The 25,143-nt window shown below is 37.5% G+C and overlaps 1 protein-coding gene across 4 annotated transcripts in view; it reads right to left on the reverse strand.

The window, feature by feature from the left end:
* SLIT2 (slit guidance ligand 2) overlaps positions 1-25,143 on the reverse strand; it is a 318,505-nt gene that overhangs the window by 119,904 nt on the left and 173,458 nt on the right. For all 4 annotated transcript variants that reach the window (XM_037140744.2, XM_053672435.1, XM_037140742.2 and 1 more), the window contains exons 5-6: positions 12,941-13,012; positions 762-833 (exon numbers count right to left, since the gene is read on the reverse strand). In XM_037140744.2, the coding sequence (XP_036996639.1) occupies positions 762-833; positions 12,941-13,012 (144 nt within the window). The remainder of the gene's footprint in view (positions 1-761; positions 834-12,940; positions 13,013-25,143) is intronic.

Here is a 25,143-nt window from a genome sequence, read left to right on the forward strand (position 1 = left end):
TGCTGGAAAAAAAAATCCAGCAACGTACAGATGGCTTCACTGGCTTTTAGGAACTCTGGTTTTCATTAAAACTATTTGTATTGTAATTAATAATTTAAATTATGTTACCAAGTCAAAGATGTGTAGAGGTTACTCAGTTGTCTCTAACCCATTTTGTCAGTCATGTCTGCCCAGGAAGGAAAGGCAGAAGATGCCAATACAAACCAAACCACTGTAGAGTGCTTTACTAAGTCAGTAATGAGGACTTCCACGGGCCCGATGGGCGGCTCATTAAAACTAGACCATCGACTTCAAAATGGCCTTACGAAATCGATGTCAAGTTACCTGGTTTAAAATGAGAAAAAGTCCTTCTATTCCATAGCAACTGCAAACCATCTCAACATACCAGCTACTCAGAGGTTTATTTTTTGTTGTTGTGATTTTTCCTATACAACTCATGTTACTCTAACGTTTAGCAATTCCAGGAATTCTCACAAACTCTGTAAATGAGACTCCTTTATTATAAGAAGAAACACTTCAAGGCCATTATGTGTAAACATTTGAGTGCCCTTCTTAAACAGACAGTGTTATCTAAACCTACAGATACGATACACGAGGTTCTGCACGCACATTTGGACTCTTCCTTGTTTTCACCATGAGTTAAGGCATCTCTTCGGGAGACCACAGGGACACTATGTTTTCAGCTAGCAGAAAAGCTCCCACATGAGCACTCCCCAGACACAAAGCTCCAGCAAGGAGTGAGAGAATTAAGAGATACTTACAGCACTTCCAGGTCCCGGAGAGCCCGAAATGCCCCATCTTCTATACAGCTGATGTGGTTGTAATCCAGCTGCCTGGGAAACAGATGAGAAGAATAGATGTAAAAGGCTGAATGAAGCCTTGCAGGGTTACGGGGAAGGAAGTCTCCTGAAGGGTCTGTGAAGCCCTGGCTGCACGACCTGAAATGCTCTCACAAATACACTCGTCTGCTGGAGAATGTCACGAGCCATTCTGGCCTGGGAGCCGCCACTGAAATCTCTTTTTGTTCTGAACTGTCTGTGCAAATAGCAGCCCTTGGAAAGCTCCTGTAAATAATAACTGCACCTTATATTAAATGCCATAGGAATGCAATTTCATTACATCAAGAAAAGCTATCCATTAAGAGCTTTCAGCGTCATCTTGCTGAAACAATTTCATTAAGGTAAAGGACTGTAAATCACTTAATGTCACATGCACCCCCTCAGTGACCTAACAGAATCCATTTATCAGAGAAGCCCAGCTGCATGTTAATTTCACTATCCTTGGCAAGAAAGAGCAAGACTACTTTTAGGTTTTCTTCTTTTAAAAGCAGTTTTCCTTCGAGAACTCCAAATCAAGGAAGAGAAATGAGGTCCCATATATCTCCCTGCTAGTCCCAACCAGGAATACACTGTAGAAAGCTAACAGTTGTTCTATTTTCAGCTTCACTATTTCCATAATTTGCACTGTTTATCATTGTTTGAGAATTCTCTGCACTGTACAAATGGCACACTTTTCACTTAAGGAACTTCCCGTATTATACACTACTCTCCAGGAAATAAGGCTTTAAAGTATTAGGAAATCAATGAAAATTTTCGCTTTTCTGAAAGGTGCTAAATTTCAGCCCCAAACACTACAAAGCATACACTGTAGCATCATCATTAAAATGATACCTACATCTACAGTAAAAAGTTTCCAAGCTGTAACAGTTCTTTCTAAATAACCCAAAATTCAAACAAAAAAATCTTTTGTAGTTTAAGTACTCATTTGTTAAAATTCAAATATTTTATTTTTTTAAAAAAAGGCTGCTCTGAACTTGGTTAAGCCTGCTTTTTCTTGCTTCCTGTTTTTGGAATTAAAACTTCCTTATTTACACTAAGGAATTTGCTTGGATAAAACAAAGTGCTAAATACTAAAATCCAATCAGTCCTATAAGCAGCGTTTAAACCTAGTAGCTTGGTGCTTTGTGATATTATTATGCCAGTAAAGAAAAAGTATTTTAATGCTTCACTTGAGGCAGAAGCAGAAAGTCTGATGAAATAATCAGATGAGTTGTCAGCTCTAGAGGAAGATGTACAGGGATAAGACGGAGATCACAATGCACCTGAATCTTGTCCTTGTTTCCAGTCTAGAATTCACCAAAAGCGCTAATTCATATCCGAGGTCTATTCTTAAGACAACCGCCTAAACATTCCCGTAGAGTAGCTGTTTCTCTCATAAAACTACTGAGGAAGGGTACAATGATTTAATCCAGAGGGGCCTCTTTGAATTCCTTACTTTAGAAAGGACTGTACCTAGCAAACGTCCCATGAAATAACACACCTCATTTTGAGGAAGGTCTCTAGGGCACACAGTCAGACAGGAGACTCCCTTGATGTCGTGCAAATGTTTCCATCTGGGACATGCAATACGAAAAAGGGTCAACCTCAGAGACGATGCAATTTTATTGCTTTCATAAACAAAAGGTTTTTCCCAAATAATAGCTACCATCCATGCTACTGTAATGGCCTAAAGCATTTCTACTTCTTGGGAAGTTATGCAGAAGTATCATTTTATTTTCTAAGAAGACTTTAAAGCCTCATGATATAATACGTACGGCTGCTGCGGTTCCAAGAAAACACTTAACATTCTTGAGCACTTTTGATTTTTACAGATTAAATTCATTTAACAATTACGTTAATAACCTTTTATTTTAAAGTGCTAAATATATATCTACACTACTATTCTCTAACCTCTCGAACAATTTATCAAAGCCATTTAAATTAGTACAATGGCATGAAGTGTTACCCTTGACACACTACAAAAGAGAAATTGTTTCCAGACAAATTGGCAAAATCTTTTAATGCTATCAAATTTGCCTAATGCAGTCGCCAGGTTAATCTGTAAAAGGGTGAGCTGTATGTTTGCCCGTATCTTAATATCCTGAGCTGTCAATGTATAAATCAGTGCTGACACAGCTTCGTCTAAATCATGCACACGATCCAAAGGGGAGACCCCAGCATGCCAGAAAGCACTCAAGCAAATCTTGCCCTACAAGAACTGAAAGGCAGATTACCTTCCGTCTCCCCAGAAGTTGAGACACTGCTGAAAACTCTGGTAATTTCACCCCTCGTAAGCAATGCTCCTGGTTACACACTTCTAATTCTTAGCAGAAATTTAAGCCTTTACTGGGGCTAAAACATTACGACTCCTTGGGTCTCAAAAGCCCAGAGTTTTCCTTAAAAGTTTTCTGAATGCCATCATGTCTCTGTCCACATATCTTCTGAGAACAAAGTTCCTTTATGAAAAAGTGGCATATGAAAGGCCAATCAAAATCAAAATGAACAGTTTTTTTCATCAATTGGTGGATTTCATTCTATTCAAAGAAGTATTTATGGAAAGAGCGGTGCCCGCATTACTACTCATGAGAAAATCTCTCTGCATAAACCTCCATTTGTCTGCATATGGTTCAAGATAAACAATGTCAAAACTACGCAGGAGAGTAATTTATTTCAGGGGTTCTGGACTATTTTTCTGCACCTCGTTTTTCTCGCCCTGCTCACTTCCTTCTCCACTACCTCTCAAACGCTGGGCACTTCTGCTTTCTGTAAACAGAAGAGGGTCTGTTTTCAGGCATGCATTTAGAGACAAGCTGCCTTGTTGAGATGAGATTTCCAATTGTGCCATGAAATTATTTTGAATTAAAAAATTAGAAAAAAAAATTTAAAAAAATTAGTAAGAGGAAAGTTGGTTGCTTGGTTTTTGTTTTTTGTCTCTTCTCTGAAAAGTAATGCCACAACTCTTTAGCCAGACATGGTATGAACTTGTCGATGTGGCCCTAGATGCTCAGGTACAGCTTTCGGATGCCTTCCTGGCCCAGAGACCATTTCCCTGGAGGAAGCAAGTTACCACTTCTCTTATTTTTGCAGAAGAAGAAAATGGTATAGATAGTATGATCAGTAGTTTCTTTCAGAACTATAGCTGGCATATTTCAGCACAAACTTTTGTGTCTTCCCCATATTTTTCTATTTCCAGTCCCCCTCCTTCTATTTAAATTCCTGATTCCCTCTCCATCTGATCCTTTTCTGTTCTGCTTTGTAAGGGTCTTTCAACGCAATTGCTTTACTTTTAATTTCATGATACACAATATTAAAAGGATTAGAGAATCTTCAGGATCTCTCTCGGCATTAACCTTCTATAATTCTGTTCTCAGTGAGAGCTACTCTTCTGATGCTTTAAAATAACTCTAGATGACTGTTTTAATTTTTCCTGGTACTGCCAAATTTTGTCTTAGACAATGTGCTGTTTTTATTTAGAGACGTAACTCTCTCTGCCTCACAAACAAGAAATTTCTAGAACTGATCTGATTTTAACTCTAAAAATAATTCAGCCTAGTTTCAGATTTTGATAAATTCTAGGTAGGAGAGACAATATGTAATGTTGCTGAATATAAAATTTTAAAATAGATATATTAAATGACAAAAAGTGAAAATATTGCAAACTTGGCATCCTGGGAGATAGTTGGATACATTGGGTTTGGTTACTCTTAACTTTTTTGCCATGGATTTCCTTTTTTAATTTTTTAAAGCTTGAATATCACATAATGTCTGAGTTAGACATATAAAATTCCCCTTCCTAAATTAACCTCAATCAGTTTTTTCCTTACCCAAAGAAAATTCACATTTTGTTTCGACATCTAAACAATATCTTATCACTAATTGATTTCTGAAGGAATTAGAACATAATAAACTATTCTTTACCCTGAAACAATATTGAACATAAAAAAATTTTAATAGTCTCTAAGGCAGGCAGGTACCTCCCATGTCTCAATAAAATTCTTATGATTATGCTCTGGAAAAAAGAACAGGTTTTCTAGTTTTCTTTAAGCTACAAGAAATATAAGTTTAATATATATTACTATTGTAAGATTAAAAATTTAAAAATTCCAGTGACTTAAAATACATCAAAGTAATAAGGATCAATCACTATGAGGGAATACTACAATCCTGCTACGTGGAAACAAAGGAGATAAAAGATATAAATTAAATAGGTGAAAAAGAAAAAATGCTCTCTAGGATATGGGTATCATGTGTTCTATCTTTTCCCTTGCATGAATGAAATTCACATCAATAAGGGTGACTCGTCACACCAATCTTACACAAATAATGATCACTTAAGCAGTAGTCTAAGATTTAAGTTATAATGAATAGAAGCATAAGTAATACGAACTGAGCCATATCAATAAATACCCTAGACAGAAGTTGCAGTGATGATGTCAATGACCTGAGCATAAAGCTCATCCATGTTAACCTGGATATTAGTGAAGAAAGTAACCAAGATCAGAATGAGTCTGAGAAACGTAAAATAATTTACATTATTTGGGAAATTAACATTTTGCAATCTTTCAAGCAATATTTTATTTTTCTCATAGGAATTCAGAATTTTGGTTTTTATTGAAATAATCTATGGTATAAAGTTATATACAATGGTTAATTTATTGGGAGGAAGCAAAAGGTACCTTTAGGAGTGATGGTAACAGAAAATGAATGAAAGACAACTAAGCTGACTTCCATGTACTGGTAACTCTAAGCAAAATAATCAAGGGTGGTAGAAAGTGAAACTGACTATAATTGTATACACTTATGATTAATCAATATCTGGTCCTGTTCAAAATATTCATGGAGACATTTGGTCCAAGACAAACCAAGTGCCCAACCCAGCGATTTTCAACCTTTTTCATCTCATGGCACTTGAACTAATTAATTATGGGCACTAAAATTCTGAGGCACACCAAAATATACACTTTTTGCCAGTCTGACAATAAAATAGGTATTTTAAAAATTCATTTCCACCAGATAGCTACTGTTGTGTGGGTTGTTGTCATTTTTTAAAATTTGAGAATCTAAGGGAAAAGCTCTTGACTAAATAGGTTTTAAAAATCTCATGTCAGCTTGGTCTCTATTTCAGTGTCTTTGGTTATATTTTGCTTGTTTGTTTGTTTTGTTGATTAGTGACCAGAGAAGAAGGGAGGGAATTTGTAGGGAAAAGGGAAAGGGTTTGCAGGAACAAGTATAAAGGACACATGGACGAAAACAAGGCGGGGGGTGGAAGTGGGAGGGAGGTGAGGAGGGCTGAGGGGTGGGCTGGGATGGGAGTAAAAGGCAGAAAACTGTACTTGAACAACAATTTATTTATTTTTTTAAATCTCATGGCACACGTGTTGAAAATCACTGACCTAGACCCATGTGCTATTACCAGGTAGGCTACCAAGGCAAGAAGGGTTATTATAGCCACAATGGAATTATTGAACCAATTAAACATGATAGTGTTTTTAATGTAGTAATTATATAAGGTAAAAGTAGAAATAAATTTTATGGGTTATTTGAACCCAGAGACATTTTCTAAGCATGTGCATTTCAATCAGTACTGAATATCAAGGAGCACTTGGCACAGACCAAATGTTGCCAAACATGCTTTGGACAGGACCAGATGTACAATGAGGGCATTTACTGAATGGGTAGCAATTGGCAGAGCCTGTATATACGCCATCTCATTAGTCCTCATTACACCTTTATTAAAAGGTAAGTTTTATCATCCTGATTTTATAAATGAGAAAATGAGGCTCACAAATTTCAATAACTTATTCAAAGTAGGTAGTAAATGGTTGGTAAAATCTTGATTCAATTTAAATTTACATATATCTGAATACCCTACTCAATACACAAATGGCTAGGGTAACTGATTCAGGAGCTATTCATTCTGCAAATGGGTGCTTCAATTAAATCTCTGAGGGCCAATTGTTAAGAAAGAAACCAGTAAATTAAAAATGCTAAAAACATTCAGAAGAAAGAGATTACCACTGGCTAAAGTAATCATGGGTGAATGTAGGAAAAACTCCAGTCCTTAAAAAATTGGTAGAATCCAGAAAGGCAAAAATAAAAACAGTATTCCTTATGATGGAGAGTGGAATGATGAAGGAACAGTTGTAAGGAGAGGCTCTACAACATTTACAATGTTCTCAGAGAGGCCATGTGGCCTTGAGCAAAGGTCTTGTGTGCAGGTTAAGTGGGACGGGGGCTAAGAAACTGGGTGAAGTCAGAACATTATGACCAGTCAGAGTAGCTCAGGAGACTAGATGCTATGACATTTAATAACAATTATTGCTGTCTCAGGGAAAAGTCAATGTTGCTGCAGACCCTGTAGAACTATGGCAATATTCTACATTCTTTGCCACAGTATTTATACCAAAACGTTTTTTTAAAAAACAGAATGATTTTGAACCAGGTAGTGATGGGATAAAAAATAATGCTTTGTTAAGTGGGGACTAAGCTAGACAGAGGAGGCAAAGGAGGAAAAACTGGGATGACAGTCATACAGGAAACAAGAGTGAAAAATTACCTACTGGGAACGTAATTGCAGACCAAAATTCAGTTAGCAGGCAATTGTAATAGAACAGAGGTAGCAAAGTGAGGCATGCAGTGTTGGGGAAGCAAGAAACCTTAAGATCTGTCGTGTCTTAGGGACAACACAGAAGCCCCAGCAAAATCATGCCAATTCCTATTTTGTACATATGTGGATTCCCAATTAATCAAATGTTCTTGTGTTTTGTTTCATTTTATTCTGATAAGTGTTTATGAAGATTGTATAGATTCATTTTTACGTGATAGAACACCATCACTGACAAAAAACTGCCAAGGCACTAAAGCAAAATGCAAACCTGGAGAGGTTACTGGTAGCGAACTTGACCGCTGTTGTTGGGGATTACCACAATTCAGTGTGGTTTTAGGGTATGAACCAGGCAAACTGCAGGACCACGGACAGTTCCCAAGGTACTTTTGGCACCTTCCCGACCTATTTTACATTCAAGGATCAGGACAAGCACTGGTTACCTTTTAAGTCCATAGACAGTCTTCTGGATGTTAAGGGGAGTTCTGGTCCTCATAATATGAGACTCAACTTAATTTACTATCTATCTAGATGAAGAGTCACCTTTACAGGTTTGTTCTGGAAGTTCTATGTCCAAGTGAAGACCTGTGGGACTTAATCCGACACTGAGGACAGCAGGCCCCTTGAGTGAGGAACCAGCCTTCCCTTCTAAGTCTGCAGCGTCATCTGACTAAAAACACTGTAGAAAAAGCCAGGGCCACTAAGAGTTACAACTTAAATTCAGTATCAGTGGATTTTATTTTATGGTAAGTATAAAATAAGTTGTAAGTATGACAAGAAATGTTGAGAAGTAAACATAAAAACCAGCTGATTACTGTAGACATTTTGCAATTATGACTAAAATTATGTGACAAAGGTAAAGTAAATATTGCATTTGTATAGAAAATGCATAGCAACAACATAGAGATGAACTCTCCTGCTGGCTGAATCTTCTCATTACCAATAATCATCACAACCAAAATTGGGTGATTTGTTCCCTAAAAAGACATGATCATGCACATCTTTTTCTCAAATGACACCAAGACAGTAAGAGAAAGAGAACAAAGCTAGATCCTCTTTAAATTTAAGGCTTTGTCTATAAATAGATGTATGTAAAAAAAAGGATAAATATAATATTTTCCCTAACCTACTTTTTACCAACAGGCAGTTTTCTGGAAAGGAATGGTAAGGCTCAGAACAGAGGTAGGGTTAATGGGTTTGGGATAATGCAAGTAAGTGGACAGGATTGTATTTATTTATGAACCATAAAAAGGAAAGTTTGACTGGAACATGGAGTACATTTGAGGATGTACTGCAAAATGAAATTAGAAAAAAAGCAAGTGTGATTTATATTATACAGTATATCTAAAATAATGCTGTTGGAATTTAATTATTTTAAGTATCGATCTTGAGCTCAGTAAAGAAGCTAATGGTAAAGTATATTGGAATTTGCTTTTGTGATATGAATAACAACTTGCCCTCTACTTTATTTTTAAGTTCATATATTTTAATATTTTGAATTTAAATCCTGGGATAACCATGACTCAGTATGGTTTCTCAGAAACACAAGAGACTTTTGGAGGATTTTTATACTCATAAAGTACACATTTAGAGATTAAGCTTGCAAGCCTCGGCAATAAAGGAAGGTTTAATTTGAATATTCTCCTAAATTATTCAATTAAATGGAAATACCTCCTAAATCCTTGTTTTAAAAAAAATATACTGGCACAATGTAACATGTCTTTGTTCAGGATTTGGTCAGAAGGCAGAAAAGGCTTTACTGCATCAGTGTTAAATATATAAAATATATGCAAAGTTTATAAAGAAAAGTAGTATAAACATTGATTATCATTTTGGTGAGGCATCAGTTGGTAATGATATGGTATCAATACTTTAATTTATACTTGATTGGGTAGGTTTGAAAACACAGATGCAAATCCTTAGGAAAAGTGCTGCCAGTGAATATCATAAACACTACAATTTAGTTGATATTTTAATATAATCTTGCCACTCTAGAATCTTACCATCTAAAATTTCAGGAATAAGAAAGTGGTTTTAATTGCAGCCAGATAAAATTAGGTCACAAAATAAGATATAAAGATTTTTAATCTGGTTAAGAAATTAATAGAGAGAAGAAAAAATTACGGGAAGTCCACCCTGGAGATGATTAAGAACAAGATAAATGTCCATCTGCCTAGCATAATTTTTGTGTGGCTTTCCTGAAGGAAGGAAAATAAGATCTGCAAATTTGCAAAATTTACACAGCATCAATTTCATGTTGTCAGGATGCTGCCATGAGCACATTTAGCTAATCCACATGATTAGAGCAAGTCCTTCCAATGGAAGTCTTCTGATAACTGGAATTTGCTTTGCATGAAGTCTGAATGTGCTAAATACAAGAACCCCCTTACCGTGCATCAGACTGGCTTTTAGTGCTGTACAAAAATATCATCTTGATGCAACCCAAGCACATAGTCCTTCGGTCTGGGCTTCTTTTTTCTCTTTTACTCCCTGGAGGGTGGGAACACTGGCCCTCAGGGCACCATGCGGGACTGTCCAAACTGTAAATGCATCCACTGGAAGGTAAATTGGACCAAGCACTGTACCTCTCCTTCTCACACTGAACATATTATAGTAAATATTAAGTATGCTAATATTTGTGAACTTCTACTGAGTTATTATTTGGTGGCTTGTAGATACCAGTTTAATAACAATATGAGTTAAAATTTACCCTCAGATTAAATATATTCTTCCAGATATATTTTTCACTTTCAGTGAGAAAACTAAATTCTATACCATGGTCCATAAAATTAGACAGTTTTTAAACAACATAATTTGGACTATTTTTTATTTCTTAAGACTTTGTTTATTTTTATAGAGAGGGAAGGGAGGAAAAAAGACAAGCAGTGAAACATCAAGGCAAGAGCGAAATACTGATCGGCTCGCAACCCAGGCATGTGCCCAGACCAGGAATCAAACCAGCCACCTTTGGGTTTGCAGGGTAATGCCCAACCCATTCAGCCACAACAGTCAGGGCATGAACTATTTTTTAATTACAGAAAAATGCCTTTTCACAGTAAAATTTAAATAAAAAAGTTGTAGCTATGATCCTAATAAATTAAATAAACCGAGAAATGCACTGTGGTATTTCAATGTTGCTCTAATGGTCTCTCCCATTGTTCCCCGGAAAGCAGTAAAATACTGGGAATGAATTCTATCTTTGTTCAGCCTCTTTAATGGACTCTTACTTCCTCAATACAAGAAGATTCCCTTCTATTTCCTCCTAGGAACTCTTTCCTACAGAACTCCATGATAAGTTCAAGTGATCCTCTTTTACCTCTTTCTTTCCACAGGACAAATACCAATATAGTATGTAGTGTCAGGGTCTTGTGTTATTCACTCAGTACTTCCTGACATATTTTCTCTTTCCACTTTGTAGCTCCATGTCCGAATGACCCTTAATAGACATGGGTCTTCCTTCTCCATTCCTAAACTGCAAATTACTTTACATCCTGCTTTTCTGTCTTCTTACCTTTTCTAGAGCTAACGTTCAGCAGTTGGTTAGTGAATCCCTACAGAATGAAATGCACTCAAATTTCATAGCATTTTACTGTTTTAAATTCTTTATGTATCTTCTTTTCCTAATACTCACAACAAACCCAAGCAATTATTATCCTCATTTTCTGAAAGTGAAAACGAAGGCTCAGTGAAGTTTACTGGCTTATCAGAGCTACAAATCCAATAAATAGCCAAAGATTCTAAGATTCCAGCCTGAACCTCATCTCACTGTATACATAATAACTGCCTTAAACTTTGGGGATGAAATAATGCATGTGGGGAAAAGATTTTTAAAAATCCTGCTAAGTCAATAATGCATTCCTTTCAGTACACTGGCTGGCATCTCACTTTTTTTTTTAATCTCTGAACTTATAAATCCCATTTTTTTAAGGTTAAATGAAGAGAGCATAAGGAAGAATGTCACCATGACTGGTATCCTGTTCTCAAATGCATCCTTAAATTCAGCAGAAGGATTACTTATAGACTTAAATTCCCTGCATATCTTTCCTACGAAGTAAAAGCCACCTGTTTGAAGGATTTAGTGATAATGCTGCGGTTAGATTGTAAATGCATTCCCAAAGGGTGGTCAACTGTAGCCGGTACTCTCCTTTTATGGTGAAAGATTGGTGACCCAAGTAGGTGCTACCTAGGACCCTCGTAGTGTTTGTTCCAATCAAACACGGTCTGCAGGGGCAGTTTGGAACACTGTGCCTCTCAGAACCTACCCGAAGACTCCCCTAAGCTCTAGCTGAAGAAGACAAAAAGAAGGCACATAAATTCCTCTGAGTATGTACACACTCATAATAACCTAGGGCCAGATTTTAATGGCTCTACACAGCCACATCTCGAAGCCTGTCTTTTCTCTTTACTTGTACCTTGAGAAAGCACAAATTTAAAACAAAAACCATTTGTATGAAAAAGAAGACACAAGGGCCAAACCTAGTAGCTTTTGTAAACAGTTGTCCTCTTTGATGAGGGGAAACATCTGTCTCACTTTTGCTACTGAAAAAAATAATGTTGGACCCTACCGTGGCGAATTCTGAATGTAAGTTAATTCTTCACCAAGTCCCTGCCCTGTTTACTGCTAAAAATTATCGAATTCTTGATAGTTAATCTGAGCACTAGGGAGCTTTACCCCCCCCACTTCAAACTAATGTAAAGGATAAGGAAAACAGTTTATGTTCTAGCTTTCACAGTCAACCAAAGCCCATCATTTTCAAAGGATAATACTTAGAATTTATATAAAATATACCAACAATGTTAGTATTGTCACTGAGATTTTAAATCTGATACGTACTTTCAGAACTACCTCACTGACAATAAACGCTTCTACACAAGACTACAGATCAAAGGTTTATCAAGGAAAAATACACAAAGTTTTCTTTTTCTTCTTTCTTTTTTTTGAATAATATTATACATTTATTTTTCATAAATATATGAAGAAAATAGAAGAAAAATATTCACACAAAAGGAAAGGAATAATTTTCTCACTCTCACATTGTTTGGATTTAGTGAAAATGGTGAGCTAAAGCCTTTTTAAAAATCTATGGCTCTAGGCTACAGGTACCTTTAACAAAAAAATATCATCTACTCTTTCAGGAAACATAGTTCAGATTCTGCATATCTAATAAGCACCAATAACAACTGAAAAGGAAGTTCTTGAAATAAGCTGACAGTAAAAGGCAGAAAATACATTGAACCTACCTTTTTATCAAATCAATTCCTTTGATTTAACAAGATTAATCACAAGGTTTGAAGAATGAATTTGATAACAAGTTCAGATTCAAGACACCTTCTAAATGAGAATCCCTTCAAGACAGCTCATGAAAACAATGTAGACCTTACTGTTACAAGCTCTCCTAATCAAGCATAAGGATGCACACGGCTCTTACCACTTTTTATTATAATTTCTTTAATATAAATTCAACTTTAAAATTGGATAGCTTTAAAAAGACAGTATACATTTAAAAAATATACTTACAGATTTTTAATGTCAACTGCTCCACGGAAAGCCTTCCTTGGAATTGCCTGAATTTGGTTTTCACTGAGATCTCTAAAAATAACAAAAAAAGAATAGGATCAAACTACAAAGTAGTCAAAATTATTTTAGTCAATGGAGAAGTGATAGAATACTGTACTTCTAAAAAATACTGAAAAAATCATAATAAAATCGATAGCACTAGATGCATTTTCTAATACAAATATTTTCTATCTATTTCCAGTATAAATTAACTAATGGTTTCTTGAAGTACTTTTACAGATCTCTACTTTCATGATAACGTATAGAATATGGTTCTCCTAAATATAAGTTGATTCAATTCTGTGCAATACAATATTTATTTAAAACAAATAGCAAAGTTTTCATACTGAATTTTAAGGGGTTCTAAAGTTTTAGTACCAATATTTCTACACCACTGACAGAATTTACAAAGGTTATATAGGAAAGCAGTCCACTTTAACACCCTAGAGAAGAGAGGGCAAAAACCGATCAAATGTGGCAGTCTGATTAGGTTTCCATAGCACTTATAAGTAATCTTGAAAATGGAACATGGCAGTACTAAGCCAACAATAAAACCAGCAGTTCCCATGTGAAATATTATCAGCAGGTTGAATTAAAACCTTCTTTAAATAACTCTCTTATAACCATAAACACAGCCTGTCTATATTTGCATTTTAATTTAATTGAGAAATACATTTTAATCAAGGGGGTAAAGCACTCTTTGAGTTGGAATGAGAAGTTAGTAAAAATCACTCATCTCATGAAATGCATCATTACTTTTCCTTCAGAGTTCACATGCCATTGCATGTGCTCACACCTTATTATTAGCCTTAACGAGTAGGACATACACAGTGAGAAAAGCCACTGAAAACAGAACATGCTCGCCTCATTGTCAGCGGCACAGCTACATGGCAGAAAGTTGAAATATCAAATAAATAAATGATTAAAGTAACCATGACGGTGCTAATATTATCATCAGAATTCTAAGGTAACTGATGCTCACAAAGGAAAACGAAACTACTAACCACAGAGCCATGGCTGTGATGAAGAAGACAAGGCCATTTTCCAATTATACGGAGGCACCCTGGACGGATTCTTCCCCATCCTCTCCCCTAATGCTTCTTACATCCTGAGCCAGTCATTCACACACTTATGGCCACGCAACAGGGACAATCGGCAGACAGAAAGATTTATTGCGTGGCCTTGACCTCATTAACGTTAAGGTTTAAACAACAAAGATTTGCATTTATATTTTAATATCCTCAATGTTCAAACAAAAAAAAGTGTTTGCTAATTGTAAAGAAGTAAATGTCAGCCTATTTAAAGAGTAAAGGTCTTTAGGGGAAAAAGCAAGTACGTATATTATTTCTAACAGTAAATCTGCAATATATGTGGATGCAGAAGTTCAGGCAGCCATCCATTTCCAAAGGACTGTAGCTGTTACTGCTCCCAGTAGTTTCGGTACATCCCTAAGAGTAATAAAACTTCATTTCCTTAAAAAGGGCTTATTTTTACAGCTTGTCATTGATCGAGACTGACTTCCTTCCTTTGTTTAAGAACAAAGGGTTAAGAAAATGTAACAATATATATTTAAAAGCCTTGAAACTAGAAACCGTGCTTAACGGAGGCTACCACGCACAAAAGTAGAGAGAGACACTGGAGAAAGAAAAAAATCACAAAGTAATAAGACAGGAAGAAGGATGGAAGGTTGAATTCAAGCAAATTTGAATCTATAATGCTCCCTGAAAATTAACAGTAGGGTTTACACTGTTGTGTACTGTTCATTCAATGTTTTCTCATCTCTTAGTGATTTTTTTTGCGGCTTTTAAGACAATGATGGCTTTAGAGATTGTGCGGGTGAATACAAAGGGCAGAGAAGTTTTCTTCGGACCTTGCCTGCTTCCCAGACTCTGCCGTCCTTCCATGCAGCCAGCTGGAGCCTCATTCAACACCTGCGGGCTCAGCTCTGCTCAGAGTCTAGGCACAGTTCCCCCTAGGGCCATGATCTCACATGGGGAGAGGGTGGCATGGGAGGAAAGTCAGGGGAACATTTTATGAGGATCACAGAGACATCACTGCGGATCCATGCTCGCAGTCAGAACATTGCTCCTTCTGAATGTGATTTCAGTCCTTCTGGTCACCATAGGCAGAATTCTGGATCATGGCAGCGTTTTACCCTGCTAACACTTAGCAATCTTTTCTTTTTACAAGAGAGTGAGCAACTGTCCATCTCAGAGGCTCCTTGCTCCCTGAGGGTCAGTGGTTTAAGTGTAGCTGCCCCCTGAATACGTCGCTTCCCAGAGGACTGTAGGGACTCTGCACTGTGCCCAGCCCACTCCGGCAGATGACTCCCATCTCAGATCCCAGGCCCCGTCAATAAGGGGGCCGTGGCTGCCCATGGGAGGAGGAAGACACTAAACACACTTTCAGCCCATACTGTACTTGACAGTTAATTTTAAGAAACAGTATATTATCATTTTTGATGTACAGTTTCTTTAATCTCCACAACCATCTTACAGTTATTATTACCCTGGTTTTACACGAAAGGAAACTAACCTTCAGAGATGTTAGATATTAGTGCTAAACAATGAGATGGATTGCTAAAGTAAATGCATAGAAAATAGAAAAATATTGAGTCCAGATATGGGGAATTTTAAGGGTGGCACCAGGAGTTACTTAATTTCAATATATCTTTCCTGCAGCCTAGAACTCAGAAGGCATTTTTCTTAACTAATCCTAGCCTCTGATTTCTGTCATTTGCAAAAAGATGGGTAAGACTGCATGAGAACAATGACTCACATTTTCTGCATAGAATGGAGTGGGGATTAGCAGTCATTTTAACCCAACATATATTCACTTAATGTCCGATCTATGGAAGACATTGCTGATGCTACAAGAATTACTGAGTTGTGTAAGACCCATTTTCTGTTATCAGAAATTTTCAAATTTAATAAAGCAAATGATGCTGGTAGCCAAATAGAAGGCTAAATGAGAGATTCATCGAATTATTCCCAGTCTAAAAAAGGGAGAAAACAGAATAAGAAGAAAGGTAATGCGAATGTGTCTCAATATGAAGATGAAAGGCAGAGTGGAACAGCACTTCTAGTGAAATCAATTGCAAAAGAAAGAGTACAGAGGTAGAAAAAACAATGTTTTATGGGAGTAGCTCTTGGTCTGTTGGTTCAGGAGGTATAATGTAAGTAGTGGAATAATGGGAGATGAAGTCAGAAGGACAAGTCAACGGTGTGCTAAGCAGACTTTTTGATACCACTTAAGGAACAAGTTCTCGTATTAGCAGACAATGCTGAAGGGAGAAAGAAGGGTAGTCAGCAGGAGCAGGACAGAGGCTCTTCTCCCGACACATGAAACTGGCAATGGAAACCTCGGGTCAAAGACTCCAGTTCAGAGGACCACATGCAAGACTCCTATGCTAGCTGGAGAAGGGTAGTGAGAATCCCAAACAACATGACAACCATGAACACATTGCTGGTTCACCCTGTGCCAATGAACAGAGGAGATATCTCTCACCGTATAGACAGAAAGGTGGAGAAGATTAGCAGTGGTATTAGGGACTCACAAAGAACCCAAACTTAGAAGTGAATTGTCTGTGAATATGGATTAGGCGAGAGGAAGGAGACAGAAGTGGCTTCCAATTTAAATTGGGGACTATAAACAAAATTGGGAAATCAGAAGAGCAAGTTGCAGCATCCATTATGAGTTTGTTGGACATTTTTCAACCTAGTTAGAGAGGTGTGATATACCGTATATCACACAGTTTGATGACAGCAAAGAGAATATATGATAAGTAGAATATGAGTGATACTTGAGAAAGGTGATCTAGGAGATCAGAAATTTAACAGTCATTGGAGGCTTGATTGATTTGAGACACTTTCAAAATAGAACGGGATCTTTCTGAACCTTGATAGAAATGACTGGGCTCAATAATTCTCAGCTTCCAGTGTTGGGGAAGGGGTGGTGGGTGGCAGAAATCCAAGGAGAGAGGCAGCCATGACAGAGGACTTAAGAACATAGACTGCAGACCTAGACTATCTGAGATTAAATTCTAGCCCTGCCATTTATTAACCATGCAACCTTGGGAAAACTGCTTACTCTTTCTGCACTTCAGTTCCTTCATCTGTAAAATGGAACCATAATCATAGCTATCTCATGGGATTGTTAGGTAGATTCAATGAATTCATACTTTTAAAAGTGCTAAAAAAAATACTTGGTACATTGTAATCACTATAGAGGTACTAATTATGTTACAATTATTCCAGTAGGAAATCCTATGTACCCCTGAGTGTGTCTGCTTTGTTCCTTGAAGATTACAGCAGAAAAAGTGAAACTTAACTTACAGGAGTTAAGTGTTCTGTGAACCATGTGAAAAGAAAGGACTACTGAGTTAGGGAGATGGAGTTGCCAAGGAGAATCTGTAATTATATCATTAGGCAATAGAATGTAAAAATGTGTTCCAAAGTAGGGAAGTGACTTGACTGGAGTTGACTTTTAGGGACATTAAACTGGAAATTGAATTTCAGAGCAGGTGGAGACAATGAGCAGAGACAATGGCCCTATTGGGCCATGCTGGTGGAGGACAACGGGGGTCTTCAGTGACCTAGGAAATTCTCCTTAGTGAATGTTAAGTAATGAAGGTGAAAGTTGGGCTCAGGTCCAAATATAAGGTCTTCAATGTAAGTTAAGCCTGCTGTCATCTTGGGAAGGGCTTGAAACCACTGAAATTTTCTGACTAAAGGAGTAACAAAATTCAAAAAGTGAATTTTGTAATTTGGGGAAGACAAGTGCAGTAATTAGAAAGCCAGCATTGAAGACTACATTGGTTTGGGGATATTTTGTACACAAATACGGGAAGGTATTGAAGGCTCATGAATTATTAGAATTAATATTGTTAAAACATCCATTCTAGACAAAGCAATCTACATATTCAGTATAATCACTACCAAAATTCTATGGCATTTTTTTTCATAGAAATAGACTAAACCATTCTAAACCAAAAAACCCCTGAATACCCAAAGAAAGTCTGAGAAAGAAGAACAAAGTTGGAGGCAACATACTCCTTGAATCTAACTACATTACAAAACTATAGTGATCAAACCAGTATGGCATTGTCATTAAAAACAGACTCATAAACCAACGGAACAGAATAGAGTGCCCAGAAATAAATCTGTGCACATATGGTCAAGTAATTTAAGAAAAGTTTCCAAAAACATAGTGAAAGGATAGCTCTTCAATAAATGATGTTGGGAAAACTAGACAGCCACATAAAAAGAATGAAACTAGAGCCTATCTTCCACAATGCATAAAAAATAACTCAACATGGATTAAAGACTTGAGCATATAACCTGAAACCATAAAGCTTCTAAAAGAAAATGTAAGGTGTAAGGTCTCTGACATCAGCCTTAGCAACAATTTCTCAATTTCTTGGATTTGGCACCAAATTGAGCAAAGACTATGAAAGCAAGAAATAGAAAAGTGGACTATATGAAACTTAAAAGGTTCTGTACAGCAAAGCAAACCATCCACAAAATGAAAGCCAATCTACAGAACGAGAAAAAAGATTTGCAAGTCATATATCTGACAAGCACTTACTATTGAAAATACACAATGCACACATGCAACTCAAGAGCAAAACTCATTACACAATCTGATGAAAAATAGGCAGAGAAAGTAAAAAAAAAATGTGTTTCAAAGAAGGAACACAAAGGGCCAATAGGTCCATGAAAAAAATGTTAAATATCATTACACAAATCAAGTGCAAATTAAAACCACAATGAGATATCACCAACACCTGTTGGAATAGCTACTATTAAAATGACAAGAAATAAAAAATGTTGCTAAGGATGTGAGGAAGGGAACCCTTGTGCACTCTGTGGGAATATAATTTGGTGCAGCCACTGTGGAAAGCAGCATCTTGAAGAGATACTTGCAAGTCCACAATCACTACAGCATTATTTAAAATGACATAGAAACAGCCTGTTTCCATCAGTGAATGAACGAGTGGTAAAAAACATAGATAAAGAAATATGCAAAATGAGAAAGATACAATGAAATAATATGCAGCAGTGGATTTACAGCTGTGAGTACAGGAAACAGAGTTTAATCTTGTATTAATATGTTTTAATTATTACATTATTTTCCATACAAACTATTGTAAACCTACTTTTGCTCTACCCTGTATAAAAAAGAAATTCTGCCATTTGGGACAATATGGATGGATTTTGAGGGCATCATGCTAAGTGAAAAAAGTCAGAAAGAAAAAGACAGATACTGTAAGCTGTATGAGCTCACGTACATGTGGGATCTACCATGAACTGGACACATACGTGAGGGTGGAGGTTGGGGGAAATGGTTAAAGATGGCCCAAATGTACAAACTTCCGGTCAGGATTAGTGAGTTCTGGGGATGTAATGTACAACATGGTCACTACAGTTACCGATACACAGTATTCTGTATTTGAAAATCACAGAAGTGATCACCACAAAAAAAAATGTATCACTATGGAAGGTAATGGCTGTTAACTAAATTCATTGTGGTTACTATTTTGCAATATACACATATATCAAACCATTATGTTGTACATCTAAAATGAATGCAATGTTAGATGTCAGAAATGTCTTAATAAACCTGGGAAAATACCATGTCTCCCCCCAAAGTGATTATTGCAAATACTCAAGCAGAATAATTTGGAATTTATCCCCCCAAATTAAAATATTAAATACCTTAAATTAGCAAGCGCATTTTCTGAGACGGTAAAAAAGTAAGAAAGACTGTTCATTGTGATGCTAATTTTGACAGGAAAGATTTGAATGAGGGCGAACATAAGTAGTTTGAAATAGCAAAGGCTCTTGGTGTCTGTGGGTGTGAAAGACCCATGGACATGGACACCAGGGTGGGCCTTGACTCCCCCCAGGGTGGGCCTTGACTCCCCCCAGGGTGGGCCTTGACTGTGGGAGTGGGAGGGGCAGGGGGAGCAAAGGGGGAGGGAAATTGGGACAACTGTAAGAGAACAACAATAAAAAAATTTAAACATTTTTAAAAATAAATAAGTAAAAAAACCCTCATCTCAAAACTTAAAAAGGAAAAAAGATGCAGGCCTCCCACAGCCAGACCTGAGCAGCGGGAAACCCTGAGGTCTCCCATTTTAGATCCTTTCTCTTCTACTACCACCAACCCCTTCCCAGAATGAACCAGGCCCCTCCTCCCCAATCTCCACTGCCAAAACATCACATTAAATGTTCACCACCATATCTTATGACTGAGTTTCCAAACTAATCTCTGCCTTGATTCACTGTTTTCTTCCAATGCATCTTCTACACTGGCACCGCAGTTTTAAAAAAAAATGAAATCACATCAAACTACCTCCTTTTGAAATATGGCTCATCTCCAGTGAAGGGATACCCAGTCCAAACCCTTAGGAGTTTTCATTGTTATCATATATCCTTCTTCACTCCATACCCAAAGCGATAGCAAAGCCACTTGACTCTCTCTTCAAAGGATATCCAGAGTCCGACCTACCCATACCTCTGCTCCCCTGACGAAGCCACCATGCCCTCTGGTCTGCATAGTAGGCTGCCTACTAACCATCTCTGCTTTTCCTCTTGCCTGTCTGTAACCACATCTTGCTACGTCACTTATCAAAACTCTTCACTGATGTCCCATATCACTACAAGGGAAAGCAGAGAATATCACAGAGGTCGACAGGTCCCCCGAATAAACCGGTCAACACACCCTCTTCTACCTCATCTCCCTCCACTGCCTGCACCCACTCTCCTCCAGCCACAGCAGCTTTCATATGTTCTGAAAAACTTCACTCTTCTCTCACTTACTGGATATTTTTTGTGCCTCCGTTTCCACATCAGAACTTCATTTATACATTCTCTGCTCTTAATTAATCTTTTATAAAAACCACCTTTCCAAACCTCTCAGATTTTGAAAATTCTCTCTCTTTTTTGTTTTAAGTACACAGTTTCTATCACCATGAGATGGAGAGGAAAACATTACAACATCCAGAGCAGAACATTACAGACCCAGATTCAACTTAATTTTTCTCCAATTCCCCAGCCAAGCTGGTACTAGGATCGCTGCAACCTGTGAGCTACAGGATGCTGAGCAAGGGACTTAGCCTCCTTCCCCGACTGCTTGCCTGTAAAATGAAGTGTTATAAATATCTCTTAGGGCCATTTTGCCTGGTCTAAGCAACAATATATTTTTAAATATTTTATTTACTTATTTATTTTTTTAGAGAGAAGGGAAGGGAGGGAGAAAGAAAGGGAGAGAAACATCAGTGTGTGGTTGCCTCTCACACACCCCCTACTGGGGACCTGGCCTGCAACCCAGGCATGTGCCCTGGCTGGGAATCAAACTGGTGACCCTTTGCTTCACAGGCCCACACTCGATCCACTGAGCTATACCAGCCAGGGCTAAGCAAGAATATTTTTATCAATACAAATCAGTATTTAATTAGATGCAATTATTGCATAATTCTAAAATATAATTATTTTTTACTGGTGAGTACAATTTTTCTTCTTCCATGCTCTTAAAGTGACTTGCATATACAATTATTATAAAACTTCAAACATTTTACTTGCATTCTTAGGTAACTGCCTCTCCTGGTAGGCAATGTAATAAATGAAGGCAGGGATTTTATTTTGCAGAACTCCTGGGATATAATAGGCCATCCGTAAGGGAGGTGGGGAAAGAAAAAGGAGGTCCAAAGAAAAAACTCACAGAACATAATGACTTGCTGGAGGTGTATGTGTCAGAGATGGAGATGCCATGTGTAAGCCTGTGCTTGGCACCTTGCTAAGTAGCAATATCTGATATTATAGACACAGCAAGGGGCAACCAGGAGAGAAAACTGGGCTTCTGAGAAGGTATTAGATGTATTGGCATCAAGGCAACACCAGAGAGGTGAAAGGCAATATTTGGCGAAATGCTGGAGATAAACTAGAGCTCAATGAAGATATCAGAGAGGGAAATACCGATTCACGTGTTGTTGTGCCACGGTGAGAACTGAGCTATGCACTCCAAACAGAAGGGTTCTTTCCGATGGCATGTCTGACACATTTCAAATGGGCGGGTTATTGTCCTTGGTGCTTTGTATACCAGAAATTTCAATATTTGAAAAAGGGAAAATCAGCTGTGTTCCTTTCTCACTCCCACTGTTATTCTCTCATTAAATGCATTCAAAAGCATTTGTTGACAGCATAAAATCAGACACAATCAGCTTTGTGAGAGTTTTTTCCCCTTCATCAGGCTTTTAATCACCCAGTTGACTGCTGCTTCTTGATAAGTAGGGCTGTCTCTTCCACGTACACCTTTCTTTCCCAGGTCTTAATACATTCTACATAGAGTAGACTCTTTTATCAACCTCTGTCAGATGTCTGGACGGTCTGTGTTCAGAGGTGGTTGGGGTTGTTGCTCCACCGAAAACTGTTTTGTCATTGAAGCCTGCAGGAAATTCCAGTACCCGCTACCAAAGCTGTATCGAACACAGTGGTAATAACAGATATCCATTTTTCTTCTAATTGCTAATGTACTTGGAGAACATGGTGCTTTCTTTCTCTTAATAAAACATGTCAGTAGAAGTTCTTTACACAACTAACCAGCAATTGTAAGACTCTGTAGATATTTAAGTGTGGAAAAACTTCAGAATAGATGGAATAAGGTAACACTCAAAACTAACATATACTGGGCGATTAGTTACTGCCAGGCAGCACACTTCAATTTATTTGTTTCTGTAATCACATCAAGATGCACTTTTTATTCCATTTAAAGACAAGGAGCTAAAGTTTACAGAGGTTACATAATTTCCCTGTAGTCAGTGAGCTAGTAAACGAGTGATTCAGGGATTTGAACTTGTCTCTGCTGTCCTCCAAACCTCACACACTGAACCATGGCTGTCTTGCCTCATACAAGAGGTGACTTCTGAAGAAGTCTGGCTTTCTGGAGCTGTGGTTTCAAGGTGAGGTTGTAGGACCACCCATAAGAATCCTCTGAGGAGGTTGTTTAAAACACAGACAGACCTCTGAGCTCCGCTCCAGAAATACTAGGTGGAGCCTTCCGGGGAGATGCCCAGCAACCTGTCTACTAGGTAACTGTGATGTCCACGGCCTTTGAACCCCATGTCAACAGCCCTTCGGAATATATCCCATAAATCGTATTTCTTAGTGTTTGGTTTGGTTTATAAGCATGACATTCCTTTATGTCCATACACTTGGAAGTAGTGAATGGCAATAGTAAATAAAAAATGGGAAATACTGTTAAAGCCAAGAATATGCATAGTATAAAAGGTGTAGGTGTGTGTATATCTGTATACACACACACATATATATGTACATGTATGATATAAGAGGCCCATTTTTATTGTGGTAAAATATACACACCACAAAACAGCATTTTCACCACTTTGATGTACATACAGTGCACTGATATTGAGTGCACTCATACTGGGTGACCTTCCCCTGCACAGATCTGCAGTTCTTCTGAGAGTCCACGTTCAAAACACTTTTTTCACAATGTAATAATCTTACAACTAAGATATTAGCTTAGAAATAATAAATAATTCACAATGTAACTAGTTTTTCTTTTTCTTCTCTTTAAAATAGTATCATACAATGCTTCATATTCACGTCAATCTTTCCAAGTGATACTTAAGTCACCTTTTGGGTCACTTATCCGTATTTAGTACATTTGAGGATGAGGTACTCCATTGGTTAGAGCCATCAGGTTAATGAAAGATCTTAAGCATCGTGTCTGGCAACAAATAAAAAAATAACCTCCCTCTTTGCCTTTTAAAGAAAGGCCATTGAGCTAATAACCCACGTTTCCTGATAACCCATGTTTTTTGTCGCCTCTGAGCACAGAGATGAGATAACCACGGTGGCCTGGAAACACCCCCTGACTGGCGTGAGATTTGGAAGGCAGTATATAGGGACCAGCCTGGACTCGGGTTTGGATAAAAAACTGTGGCTTCACGCCATAAACATATGGGACCCAGTGATCTTGGCTAAGTTACTGAGACGTTCTGAATCATGTTTTGTTTTCTCTAACTCTAGAAACACTAGCTGACTTTTCTGCCGTTCACCCTGGGGACTGGAGGCCCTGATAGATTCTGTGTGAAATCCTAACGCGTGTTACTTTCCAGCACTGTCAGAGTTCAACTGAGTTCAATTCAGGAATTATGTTTTGAGGGCAGTGTGTGCTGAACACACTTCTGCTCTTAGAAATAAATGATGAAAATATTGTGCCTGCACTCAAGGAGTTCAGATTCAGGAAGGGAGAGCAGGTGAGTGAGGTGACCCTTCTACTACTGAACGGACGAAAATATCAGCAAGGAAATATACAAAGTGTTTCAAAATATACAGATATCAACTACAAAAGTGTTTCACTTTTGAAACACTGAATGAAAGACAAGCTTCAGTTAAAAAACATGTGCACATCAGAAGTTGATAAATATAATTAGTAAATATCATATATCAATGAATTATGACTTCCCCCAAAGAGAAATGTTTTTGTGATAGTCTTGAACAGCTTTGCTGACATACAGTTTATATACCAAAACATTACCTATTTGAACTGTCAAATTTCCTAGCTTTTAGATTGTTTATGGAGTTGTGTAGTCACCATAATCTAACATTAGAACATTTCCATTATTCCCAGAGATGATTCATTAGCAGTCACCCCCCCTTTCCCTCCTCCACATAGCAACAGGATGCGCATTGCATTTTTTATTGCCAAACAATATTCCACTGTATGGACAAGCCACACTTTGTTCATGTACTCTTTAGTTGATAGATACAGTCGACTTTGTAAGGCAGTTTCAAAAACCAATAACTACCTCTGCTGGAGACTAGTACGTTTAGTACCCTCTTTGGGTCTTTCATGACATTTTTGTACTTGATTTAATATTTCATAATGTGCCAGAAGTCCAATTATTAGTCCATGGCCATCATGGAATGGCTACTGCTTCAGACCATCCTGAATCCTTTCAGACACTACACTCTTCAAAGATGTCTCTGTTTTGGTTCGACTCCGTATATTGGATTATAATCTTCTTCCCCTACTTTTACCTCTATCAACCCACAACAGCTTTATAATACAAGATCCATTCTTTTGGTCATGTTTAGAGAATTTGTACAGATGACAGAAACAGCTCATGACTTGTT

The sequence above is a fragment of the Artibeus jamaicensis genome, unplaced genomic scaffold (genome assembly GCF_021234435.1).
Source record: "Artibeus jamaicensis isolate MK-2021 breed Jamaican fruit bat unplaced genomic scaffold, CSHL_Jam_final contig_76, whole genome shotgun sequence".
In the NCBI taxonomy this organism is placed as follows: domain Eukaryota; kingdom Metazoa; phylum Chordata; class Mammalia; order Chiroptera; family Phyllostomidae; genus Artibeus; species Artibeus jamaicensis.